At 36.7% G+C, this 13,393-nt stretch overlaps 2 protein-coding genes across 9 annotated transcripts in view; one reads left to right on the top strand and one right to left on the bottom strand.

Annotated features, from left to right (window-relative positions):
* METTL4 (methyltransferase 4, N6-adenosine) overlaps nucleotides 1–10,860 on the bottom strand; it is a 58,368-nt gene extending 47,508 nt beyond the window's left edge. For 2 of the 5 annotated variants that reach the window (XR_012032367.1, XM_072828956.1), the window contains exons 1-3: nucleotides 10,631–10,856; nucleotides 8,196–9,228; nucleotides 6,251–6,313 (exon numbers count right to left, since the gene is read on the bottom strand). Coding sequence is in view for 4 of the 5 variants with exons in the window: in XM_072828956.1 (XP_072685057.1) it covers nucleotides 6,251–6,313; nucleotides 8,196–8,588 (456 nt within the window). In the remaining variant the exon portion in view is untranslated. The other 3 variants (XM_072828958.1, XM_072828959.1, XM_072828957.1) reach the window with 3 other exon arrangements.
* The window catches only part of NDC80 (NDC80 kinetochore complex component), a 48,817-nt gene continuing 46,156 nt past the window's right edge, over nucleotides 10,733–13,393 (top strand). For 3 of the 4 annotated variants that reach the window (XM_072828953.1, XM_072828954.1, XM_072828952.1), the window contains exons 1-2: nucleotides 10,733–10,888; nucleotides 12,183–12,292. In XM_072828953.1, coding sequence (XP_072685054.1) covers nucleotides 12,192–12,292 — 101 coding nt within the window. In that variant the 5' untranslated portion in view covers nucleotides 10,733–10,888; nucleotides 12,183–12,191. The remainder of the gene's footprint in view (nucleotides 10,889–12,182; nucleotides 12,293–13,393) is intronic. The other variant, XM_072828955.1, reaches the window with a different exon arrangement.

Raw genomic sequence — 13,393 nt, 5'->3', positions numbered from 1 at the left:
CCTTGCTCTGGATTAGGCTTTGACTTAAGGGAATATTGCGTGTGTATGGTTTGATCTTCTATCCAAACCATTAAAACTTTCTCCACCTCAGCAAGAAGGCTGATTTCACTTTCTTATCATTCATATATTCACTGGGTTAAGACTTTAAACTTTCTTCAAGAACTTTTGCTTTGCATTCACAATTTGGCTAACAGTTTGGTGAAAGAGGCCTAATTTTCAGCATATCTCAGGTTTTGACAGGCCTTCTTCACTGAACTTAATTATTTCCAGCTTTTGATTTAAAGCATGAGACATCTTGGAGTGCCTGGGTGGTTCAGTCGGTTAAGCATCTGACTCTTGATTTTAGCTCAGATCATGATCTCAGGGTCATGAGATTGAGCCCTGTGTCGGACTCTACACTGGGCATAGAGCCTGCCCTCCCCTGCCACCCCGCACTCTGTCTAAAAAAAAAAAAAAAAAATTAAGTATGAAACCAGCAACTCTTCCTTTCACTTGAACACTTGGAAGGCAAATTGCAGGGTTATTAATTAACCTAATTTCAAGACTGTTGTGTATCAGGCAACAGGGACCTAAGAAGAGGGAGAGAGACGGGAACAGCTGGTTGGTGGAGATGTAAGATCACACAACACTTATTAAGTTTGCCATCTTATATTTGTGGTGCCCCCAAACAATTACCTAAGATCACTCATCACAGATCCCCATAACAAATGTTATAATGAAAAAATTTAAAATACTCCAAGAATTATCTAAATGTGACAGTCACAAAATGAGCAAATGCTGTTGGGAAAAATGGCACTGACTGACTTGCTTGATGCAGGGTTGCCACAAAACCCATTTTTTAAAACGTATGATATCTGCAAAGTGCAATAAAGCAAAGTACAATAAAACAAGGTATGCTTGTTCAATGCAAAAATGAAATATAGACTAGGTTGTATTAAAAGCAGGTATTGATGAAAAGATTAGTGCACTTGAAAACAACACAATAAAAATGTTCAATATGAAAAAGAGAAAATATCTGAGGAAGTAATGACCAAAAATTTCCAAATTTGCTGAAGACTATTAATTCACAGATTCAATCTTAACAAAGGAGGGGTGGAAAACTGCAGTAAGAAACATCATAATCAAACTGCTAAAAATCAATGATAAAGAAAAAATGTTCAAAGCAGCCGAAATTTTCTACTTTCAACCAAGATGGAGTCTCAGGAACAACGGCTTTCAAGACAGGACATGAGGAAATAAAACAATGAAAGTAATCATAGGTAAGCCCTATGACTGCCCCAGCTAACGGCCTGGGAAGTTTCCAGGCCACAAGAAAGACGACTCTGGACAAAAGCTAGGAGAAATCCAGAGCTGAGTAGACAAGGCAGAAAATATAGGGAGGTCAAGACAAGAAGCCACAGGATAGAGTACCAGAGAGGAAAGAGCCACAGAGAGAGAGAGAACTATGAAGATCTATAAACAGTAGCACTAGAGAAATTCCCCTAAGTACTAATATGCTTAGGTGTATAAGGGAATTATCCAAGGCCAGAAAAAGAACCACCCAAAAGATAGAAGAAACAGTGTCAGGAGTTCACACAGGGCCAAGATTGGTGCCTGTTTCCAATATTCAGATGGAGAAACTTTATGATTCACCAGGCTAACAGGAGACAATTCAACATGTGTCTCTGTGTGAGGAGAAGTACTGACAGCTGGTCATCTGGAACATATACTACAAACACAAGGATGGTTACACATGAAGAAAAAATCAAAGAGAAATACTAGTAGAAAAATCAGCTATTCAATCTCTACAGATGCTTAAAAAAACATTTCATAAAATTCAATAACCATGTTTGATAATAACAATAAATAACAGATAGAGGGGCACTTGGGTGGCTCAGTCGGTTAAGTGTCTCCCCTTAACTCAGGTCATAGTCCCAGAGTCCTGAGATTGAGCCCCACGTCAGGGGCTCCCGCTGAGCAGGGAGCCTGCTTCTGCTTCTCTCTCTTCCTCTCCCTCTGGCCTTCCTCCAACTGTGCTCTCTTTCTCACACTCTCTCACTCTTTCAATCAATAAAATCTTTTCTCTCTCTCTCAAATAAATATATAAAATCTTTAAAAACTATACTGTATTATATTTTCCAGCCTATACAATTACAAACAAGAAATAAATTAAAAATACAATAAATGGAAAGCTGTAAGTAAAAGTATTACTGTTTTCAGAAGTTATAAGTATGACCTGGAAAACCCATGAAATTAAGAGAAAAAAATACAGCAACTTAGTAAATTGGCAAGACTTTTATAAAGAAAATCTTATATAATGTTAACAGAAACTGAAGTAAATGGAAAGATATATTCGTGTTACCAACATCTTAAAGAAGTCAGTAGGCCCTAATTTAATTTATAAATTTAACTTGATGCCATAAAAAGTCCAATTGCTTATTTTTCTAACTAGAATTAAATTGATCCTAAAATTCATATGGGAAAATAAACAAAACAGAATAACTCTGTAAAAGAGCAGTAAGGATGGGGGGAGAGGTGAGCATACCAAATATTAAAACATACTCATGTTATATAACCTGAAAAGAAACTGGAAAATAGAAAAATTAAATAAGTATAATGTCCAGAAATAAACACATGTGTACGTGCAATTACACTTCATATCTAAATGAATCAAAGATATAAATGTGAAATGAAATCATAAGTATTCTAGGGGATCCCTGGGTGGCGCAGCGGTTTGGCGCCTGCCTTTGGCCCAGGGCGCAATCCTGGAGACCCGGGATCGAATCCCACATCGGGCTCCCAGTGCATGGAGCCTGCTTCTCTCTCTGCCTCTCTCTCTTTCTCTCTCTGTCACTATCATAAATAAATAAAAAATTAAAAAAAAAAAAAGAAATCATAAGTATTCTAGAAGAAAACATGGGAAAATTCTTTATTTTTTTCCTCCGTGGGAAAATTCTTTTAAAGCTTTGAAGAAGAAATTCCATTTTAATTAGGACTAAAATATCTAGAACTTCTAAAAGAAAAAAAAAAAGAATAAATTAAATAAAAATATAACTGTGTATGTGCTAAAAGACAATCAAAATTAAAATGACAAACTGGTAAATATATATTTGTAATGTATATCAAAAAGAACTACTTTCCCTAACATATAAAGAGCACCTAGTAATTAAGGACACAATTTTTTTAATATGCAAAAGAAACAAATAGTTCACATTAAAAAAAATACAAATGGTTTTTAAATATATGTAAAAGTACTTAACTACACTCCTAATAAGAGAATGCAAACTAAAATCATACTGAAATATAATTTTTTACCTATCAGATTGGCAAAGATCAAAAACAACACATCACATACACTGTGATGGTAAGGATGTGGGAAAATAGGAAAAATTACACATTTTTAGGGACGCCTCAGTGGCTCAGAGGTTGGGCGACTTGCCTTTGGCTCACATCGTGATCCCGGGATTCGAGATTGAGTCCCACATTGGGCTCCTTCAAGGAGCCTGCTTCTTCCTCTGCCTATGTCTGTGTCTCTCATGAATAAATAAATAAATCTTTTTTAAAAATTACACATTTCTGGTTTGCTAATAAGATGATAAAACCTCTCCAGTAGCAATCTGACAATATCTATCAAAAGGTTAAAACCTCTGAAACTAGCAACTTAATTGCTTGAAATGCATTCTGTAGATACACACACATATATAGAAAGCAGCATGTGTATAATATACCTAAATGTCAATAAAGACTAATAAAAGTTGAACAACAATGAAACATAAAACAATTTGTAAAGTATGTTTTTACCTGAAGGGAAAAAAACAAGGGGCAAAATTGTATCAAGTATGCTACCATCTAAATAAAAAAGGAGCAGGGGAATATATGTCCATACTGTCTTTCATATATGAACACTACCACTGGACAAATACACTGGGAGGAGGAAGCAGTGACTGAGGGATGGGGATTAGAGAAAGACTTTACTATATACTCTGTACATTCATTCACCAAATGAATGCATTATCTATCTAAAAATAAAGTTAATATTAAATAAATTAAATAAAATACAAATCTGATCCTGTCATCTGCTTTCAACAGCTTCCCAACACCTTTAAGTCTAAATGTCTTAAGGTAGACTTGGAAATCCTCACATAATGTGACTTATTTCCCCAGTTTCATCTCTAACCATTCTCTCCACATTCCACAGTCCAGCCATCCTGAGTCTTTTTCAGTTCCTTAAACAAGCTTTTTCCATTTTGCTTCTAAATGCTACAAAATGCTATTCTTCTCAAAGCCCTCTCTTCATCATCACCTTCATATGACTAATGCCTACTGCAAAGACTCAACTTATACGAAATCAGTGCCTCCATTAAGCTTTCCTTGACACCATATCCTCAACTCTAAGTTGGATGCCCACTCTATTTACCCTCACAGTATACTAAAATTGTCCTATGATACTGCTTTTTATGATATATAGTTTAGTTTTATTGTCTGTCTCTCAAGAAAGTAAATGCTGCAACAGAGGCACTATATCTCAACTTCTACTGAAGTCCCAGAGCTAACACTGTCTGGTTGCTGGCATTTAATGAATATTTGTAAGTAAAGTGAATTAATGTACTTAATAAGTGAGTGAATAAGTGTATAAATGAATTAGATAGGAAGAAAAGGAGGGGCACAGATAGATTCAGTAATAATAAGACAAGTTCTACTATAGTCTTTTCCTTAATATATGTTCCTTACGATTATCTACATATCTTGTCTATTAACAGTCCTCATACCAACATCAAACATTCCATAAATTCAAGAAATTCTATTCTCTAATTTCATTTAACATCTTAAAATTGTTCAGCTTTCTCATATCAGATCCTTGATTTTTGCAAAGTTTTGCAGTTTAATCTTGCAAGTGACATTTCTAGGCAATAGAAATATTTCCAAAATTAACAAACTAAAGCAGACTTTTGTTATTGAAAGACTTAGCATTTGTGTATTCAGGTATCTTCAATATGTGTAAAATCCAACATATTAATGAAAACCACAATGAGATACCACTCCACACCTATTAGGATGGCTTTTATTTTTAAAAAGGCAAACAGAAAATTTTAAGTATTAGAGTGTGCAGAGACTGGTCCCCTTGTGCATTGCTGGTAGGAATGTAAAATGGTGCAACTGCTATGGAAAACAACTTGGCAGTTCCTTAAAAAGTTCAATACAAACATGATCCAGCAATTCACATCTGGTTATATTCTGGAAAGAACTGAAAGCAGAACTAAAATAGATACTTATATACCAAATATTCATAGCAGCATTATTCACAAGAGCCAAAAGGTAGAAAGAACCCAAATGTCCATAAACAAATAAATGGATAAACAAAATGAAGGTGCAGTCATACAATGAAATACTACTCAGTCATAAAAAAGGAATAAAATTCTGATACAGGAATGAAACTTGAAGACATTATGCTAAATGAAATAAATCAGACACAAAACAATAAATATATGATTCCATTTATATACCTATAATAGGCAAACTCAAAATATAGAAGGTAGAATAGAGGTCTGGGAGCTGTGAAAATAGGAAAATGCAGTTATTTAAACAGTGTAGATTCTATTTGGGATGATGAGATTCTATCTGGAGATGGATGCATGGTGATTATGGCACAATATTGTGAATATACTTAATGTCACTGAATTATACACCTAAAAATGGAAAACTGGCAAATTTTGTTATGTATATTTTCCAACAAAAAGAGAGAAAAAAATCTTACATCCTACCATCAAATTAACTCAACATATTCAAGACTGTATTTACTATCATCCCTCCTAAGACAAATTCCAACCCCAATCTTCCCATTTTGATCAAAAAGTTTCCTTAGAGAGTTAAAGCTTAAAATACTTGGGTACCCTCTGCTTCTTCTCATTTAACTACTAGTTCCTCTTTATCACCACATTTTAAAAATACATCCCTCACCTTGTTCATGTTTTCTACTGCAATTATTTTAAGTTGTTTTACCTATGGATGACAGACTTTAAAACTTAACAAATTTCTAAACCTAACCAATATAGTACAAGTTTACTAATGTTAAATAGTAAAACTAATAGAATATAAAATTTTAATAAAAACTGGTTTGAATTATTACTATAAAAATAATAAATCAATCCATTATTAAATTCTAACTCAGATCAAAATAACTGCTTAATTTTTAAGAACATCCTTATTTATATGGTTCATTTATACTACACATTAATCTTCCAAGGTCATCAATGAACATTTTACACCTTACCTTTGTATGGTATTCCATTGCATCCAATTCACCTTGATTGAAAACAACACATCTTTTACGCTTCTAAAGAGTAAATTACAGGGAGAAAATTATGTTACCGTCTAGCACAATATTGATATTTTGAAATGTATTAGTATCTCTTTTTTATCATATTTTCCATAGTATCTCAGTCTTTAAGAGGTTAATTGACTGCTAAGGTCGAAATCAGTGAAAAGTGTATGGACAAAGGAAATAAGCTTTCCCAAATAAAAAACTACTATTTATTATCATCATCATCATCATTATTATTACTACTACTACTGCTACTACTACTACTACAGGCTTACTGAGTAATATAAAGTCACCTAAGCTATTAATAAGAACTAGTAACAATGATAAAATGTAGCAGGGACATCCATAGAACACCAGAAAACTGTGACACTGTATAAAATTACCAGTATCATCTAACAGTTATATATGATATAATTCTCAACCTCTTCATTTTTGAGGAGAGGAACTATTCATATACTATCATTCAAAAAAAAAAAAAAATCCAGTGCATTTTCAATAGCTCTTTATGATTGATCTGAAAGCTAGGTGCAAATCAGGTATACTAACACGGTTCTGTATCTAACAACTTCATAGAAAAGAACATTTAAGACAGTGCAAAATAGAGCAGAGACTTCATAATTCTTATTGCTGAAACACTAATGTCTATATGGTTGCATACTCCTAGTAGGCTAACAATAAATGCTTGCTAGCTGAATAAATAAATGAACTGAAGAATAAGCTAGTTGTATAATTTGCTTTAGCATGTCAGAAATAAGGAGAGTTTTGTCAAGATGATTCATTACATATGCTCACCTATATTTTTCTATATTAAAATGACAAATTTAACCAACGTAACAGTGTAAACATTAAAAGATGCCCATACTTAGCAAACTGTAAATGCTTATTTGTCTGAACTAGTAGTAGTTATGATAATCTATATACTATTTTGCTGAAATCTCAAACTATATGTTTTCTTTCCTATGCCTGACAGTAAAGGTTCAATGAATATCTGCCAAGACAAAAAAAAGACGGAATAAAGAAATTACAAACATATTAAAAGTTCTACTTCAGGAAACTAGAACAATGTATTAAATTATCTCTATTACTTCCCTTATTCTAATTCTCAACATGCTTTCTTATTTAGTATCTTTCTTCATGGCTATCAATTATAAGATACTGCGTTTATCTTGTTTCATCCCTTCATGTACAACAGCACACAGAAAGATCTCAAACACGTATGGGTGAGTAATAAAAGTTATTCCTATCTCTATCAAAGAAAATCTTAATATAATGTATCCAAAACAGACTTTGTATAATCACCTCTGAACTCTTCAGAAACACACAAAGTATTAAAGCATAATTAATTTGATTTCGTATGGCATTCTTGAAACATCACCAAAAGACTGCACCGGTGCATATACAAATATGTATACTTTAAGAACACATACAATTTTCTATAGCAGCTTTCTACTTTTATTAATAAAACTTTATGAAATATCATCCCCTTCTTGCAAACTTCATTATGAGTTTATCCCCAAAGGACAGGTCTCTAAAAATCTCCCAAAATCCAAATACTGTTTTAGGATTTTGCAGACAAAGCAGCAGTTGTTGAACAAAAACAGCTGCAAAAACAATTAATACAAATGACTAAGCATAAAGGGCTTTTTGCTATTGTTGTTCAGTTTTAATTTACAGAGCGTTCACTTTTAAACAAACTTTGCTTACTTTTGAAATATGCAAATGTGGCCTAAGAATGATAGAACATTAGTAAAGAATTAAAAATTACACTGGATAGAACTAAAAACTTTCTACACTTTGCTGTTTTTAGACTTTATAAATTATATTTAAGATATTGGAATGATAAATTTCTTTTACATGTTCTGTAGAAAAATAAAAACATATTAAAGCTGTCTACCTTCCCAATAATAGAAAGGCAGTTTTCTTCTTTAACACCATCCACTGGATATTCCTTTTCATTCCTCTGTTGGCATTCATTGTGAACAGCTGAAATTATGTAAGGTTTGGTGACATTAAATAGCTCAGATCGAAAAACGTATTTCTGTATAGAGATTTCACATTTTCCTCTGTCATCATTATCTGGCTGAGTGGCAGAGTCAAAAGCATTAAATGTAGCAGAGGTTCCAAAAGAGGTCAAAGAATCCATTTGAAGAGAATCAAAGTGAACAGATGAAGTAGGCTCATTTTTACCGCAACAAGGCTCATGATGTTGAAGTTGATAGTTTATGTTGTTAATGAAAGAAAGATGATCTAGTAACCATCCTGGTGACAGCTGGTGCACCACAGACATTCTCTTCTTTTAAAATAGAAAAGCAGGGATCCCTGGGTGGCGCAGCGGTTTGGCGCCTGCCTTTGGCCCAGGGCGCGATCCTGGAGACCCCGGATCGAATCCCACGTCAGGCTCCCGGTGCATGGAGCCTGCTTCTCCCTCTGCCTATGTCTCTGCCTCTCTCTCTCTCTCTCTCTCTATGTGACTATCATAAATAAATAAAATTAAAAAAAAAAAAAATAGAAAAGCAAAAAGCAAAAACAAAAATCTCTGGAAATGAGGGTTTAGATGTAAAACCCAACTTTTCAGATTAACTTCTTAAACGTCCAACATATAATAAAAATATACTTCATATGCACAGGTAGATTTCATGTGCAAATATATAAACTTAACACATACACACAAAAGAATTTGACATTCATGATACGTTAAGGAAAAACATAATGTTTTAATATAAACTTTTAATTTCAGGGTTGATAATTCAAAATTTTCAGCCACTTGAGCAAAAGAGCATTAAAATATGATCTTGTTTCTGGAATCTCAGTTGAATCCTCCTATTTTCCTGAGCCCTCCACACAACCTCCTGTTTCATATTTGAATCTAGCCACTAGGTCCACATCCTCCAAGTCAGGAAGTCATTCAGTTCTTAAAGGTGAGTGTCCTGTCAAAGCAAAGAATACTACATTATCTATGTGAATTCACCCTTTTTAATGAGATAAACCTAGAGAAGCCACAGAATTTCAAGAAAAGTTGTTAGCAGATCAATCCTTGTTTTTTTCAAAGCACATTTACCATAATAAGTCAGCTCATTAATATGCCCAGTAACCACTGCTACCAATGGGACAGCAAAAACCATGAAATCGAAGACTGGTCTAGACAGAGCACAATGCAATTTTAACAGATTTCAGAAATACCAAACCCTAGCAAAATTGCAAGGTTATTGGTTCTGAGCAGTCCTCCTCCAGCAATTATGTTTTTCAAAACTTATTTTTTAACAAAAAAAAAAAAAAAAGGTAAAGTTCTGGATATGGCCTATTAAATCTAGCGTAATGGAGAACTTAAGAGTGGGACAGAAAAAGATATACATTAAGTGGTTAATAGCACGATTAGTAATAGTCGCCTTTAGATCCAAACTTCTAGCTCCATGTAGTATTAGCAATATAACTAGTTATATTAGTTATTTAATCTGAGTCTCAAATCCATCTTTTTTATTTTTTATGACATCTCAGAAGGCGGTTTAGAGAATTAAATGAGATACTCTACGTGAAGTGCTGTGCAGTGCCCAACACACAGCAACTTTTCAAACAAATGCTATTAGTGATGGTAATCGTGGTATTTGGTCCTCCCCCTCAGATGTCACCACCTGCAGTGAGGAGCTGATGTAATAGCTAGTGAGAGCTAGAAATTTAGTCCAGAAGACTGAAACTGAAAACGCGACGTGCCCAAAATTACTATTCTAGTTAACCGCAAAACTGCTTCAAGAATCAAGTACCAGGACCTTGGCTCAAAGCTTTTCATTCCCTCCAGGTATTGGGCAGTACTTGTCTTGAGTTCAGACTCAGGGAAGCAGGTTAGTCCTGTTTAGGCAAAGTAAACTACTGTGCTTAAGCTCTCCGGCCCCTACCTCTCCCCTTCACATCCAACCCCACCCCTACTCCCTCGGGTTCCTCGCGGCTGCACTCGCCGGCCACCGCGGGGGACCAGGACGCCCGAGCCGCAGCTACACCAGCTGGAACCTCGAAGGCGGCTCCGCCCACGCGCAGCAGTCCTCATCTCCTACCTCACCGCTTCCCTTGTTAGAAAAACTGCACGACGCCTCCGCCTTGCATCGTGAAAGCAGCACCCCTCTAACCAGCGGTCATGCGAGACTCCACTTTGACGGTAAAAGAAAGAAATTTCTCTTTTTTGCTACGAGACAAGGGCGCGGCCATGTTGCTGTACGGAAAAATCATTTCCAGGGCGATTAGGAGCGCTCTGTCCGCTAATCAGAGGCAGACAGCTCCCGCGGCCTCAGCGCTAACTTTCAAATCGGACTGGACTTTGGAGAGGACGCTTGCACTCACCAGAGTCGCCGGGGTGCTGAGTGAGGCAGCGGGACGCCAGTAGTACGCAGAATTCCTGCGACCGAGAGCGGCGTGTGAAGAGTTGCGCACGCGCCCGACGTACGTGATGACGTAGGCGCCAGCGGAGATTTCAAATTCGAACTGCGCCGGCGGGTGCGGGGAGGAGTTGGGTGTTTTGGCGGCTGTCGTCCTGCCTCGCAAATAGTTGCGCGGATTACGGATTCGGCCCTTGGATTGTATCACGAAACTGGAAGAAAGGTAATTAATGACTTTGGGCTAATTTTGTGCCGGCAGAACTGTTCTGAAGGGAGAAAGCGATGGCGCTAACAACTTAGATTCAGAGGCTCTGAGGGACAAACGTTTTAGTGTCTACTCTTGTGAGGAGGGCTCCGGGCCGAGTCTGTGCGAGGCACCAGTTTCCCGGAGTTTAAGAAGTTCCTACTGACGGAGACTTGCAAGGGAGGAGAGGACCGAAGGGCACACTGGTGGAGAGCAGAGAATGGAGGGAGGAAAGGGGGAGAATTGCCGGGAGCTTGGGGGGAAGGACAGAATGAAAAACTGCCTGAGGTGTTGCCTTTGAGACAGCAGTGTAACATCCTAGTGGGCGTGTAGGGAAGTCTTAAGCCATATTTTAAGTGGAGATTTGGAGTGCACACAGGGGTGAGTGGAAGGGTTGAAAGGATAGCAGAAATGTATAAAGGAGTGAAAGAAATAGGTGGCCGAACCAAGGGTAGAGTGTAATCGGTTTTTAAAAAACAAAGGAGGGCCCAAAGAAATGACAGGATAACTACAAATGTCCACTTCCCTGGAAACCAGGACAGGACCTGAGAAATCTGGGTGTATGGTGTCAAATACCACAGAGATGAGATAGGGTCAAAAGATCTGTCAAAGATGAGCTAGGGTCAAAAGCTGTTTCAGTAGATAGGAAGGAAATGAAATGTTAATTTTCTGGAAAATAAGCAGCAGCCTCCGGACCATTTTGTGGACCAGATAATTTGCCCTTGTTGGGAGGGAGATTGAAGTAAGAGCGGCGCCAATTGGATATAAATCGAAAGCAGCGGGTGGAGGACAGAGCGAGAGAGATGGACTCGGAAAAGAAGACAGAATAGCTGTATTCTCTAAGCCCAGAGTAAAGGAAACATCTTGAGGTAGTTCTCGTCCGGTAACCTCTGACTTTCCCAATGAAAACGGGTAGTTAACAGCAGTAATGTGATCTGGGTTAGGACTCAGAGCTTTAACTACCATGGATATGTGAAGGCAGGCATTACACCTTATTTATCATTGTGTCATTTCAATTGCCTTGCACACTCGAGTGTACATGGTAGACAGTGAGTAAATATTCCCGCGTGTTGAATTATTTTTAAATGTAATTAATACACATTCCTTGCAAATGAGGACTTCACCTTATATGAACAAGAGGGTCCAAGAAAAAGTTACCTTGAAGAAATAATGGGACTTGGCTGCTTTCTGCTTGAGGATGAAGCTAAGAGTTGGTGCTTAATGTGGCATCTATATCTGAAAAGATTTTTTAACACTGAATTCACGAATACAGGTAGTAAGCATGAAGCGCAGTTCAGTTTCCACCGGTGGTGCTGGCCGCCTCTCCATGCAGGATTTAAGGTCTCAGGATTTCAATAAACAAGGCCTCCATACCCCTCAAACGTAAGTACCTCATGACTTACTGTTGTGGACAAAGAAATCTGAAAGATGGTTAATACATGTATTATGAGTGATGTTCTGATGAATCTTGTTCCTTCACAGTATTACCTAATTTGGATCAATGAAGGCTGAAAATTGGCATGTTTTTAGGTGTGTTTTATCTCATATGATCCTTAAATCTCCAAAGCTGCATCGTTTGCCAGGCAACCTCTAAAAAGGGCTGTTAATTCCTTTTCAGCACTAATTTTCCTATTTTCTTCCTTTATTGTAGCCCTGCTGATTTGAGCAGGCTCATTGGTAAAACTTTCAATTTACTGAAGCACATGCAATTGCCAAAATTATCAGTTATTAGTTATTCGCTCAACGATAAGCTGCAGTTTTAAATAGCCTACAGAACTACTTCTACAAACTTTTCTCAGTATTCACTGGAAAATGGTATATAATTATACTATCATAAAATAGCATTTCTTTATAAGTTCGTTTCTTCTAATTAAGAAAAGGCTATTTTTAAGCCACTGAGGGCTCTATCAATCCTTATACCAAGGTACAAGTTACTTGCTAACTGTACTTACTTAGGTTAACGTTGTATAAGCCTCAGCTACTTTTAGAAATTTATTTTTTTTAATTTTTTTTTTAATTCTACCAGACTTTTTTTTTAATTTTTTTTTATTGGTGTTCAATTTACTAACATACAGAATAACCCCCAGTGCCCGTCACCCATTCACTCCCACCCCCCGCCCTTCTCCCCTTCTACCACCCCTAGTTCGTTTCCCAGAGTTAGCAGTCTTTACGTTCTGTCACCCTTTCTGATATTTCCCACACATTTCTTCTCCCTTCCCTTATATTCCCTTTCACTATTATTTATATTCCCCAAATGAATGAGAACATATAATGTTTGTCCTTCTCCGACTGACTTACTTCACTCAGCATAATACCCTCCAGTTCCATCCACGTTGAAGCAAATGGTGGGTATTTGTCATTTCTAATAGCTGAGTAATATTCCATTGTATACATAAACCACATCTTCTTTATCCATTCATCTTTCGTTGGACACCGAGGCTCCTTACACAGTTTGGCTATCGTGGCCATTGCTGCTATAAACAT

This window comes from Canis lupus, chromosome 6 (genome assembly GCF_048164855.1).
Source record: "Canis lupus baileyi chromosome 6, mCanLup2.hap1, whole genome shotgun sequence".
Classification (NCBI taxonomy): Eukaryota; Metazoa; Chordata; class Mammalia; order Carnivora; family Canidae; genus Canis; species Canis lupus.
Note: the sequence above shows the minus strand (reverse complement) of the source record. Positions and strands in the feature narration are given on the sequence as shown.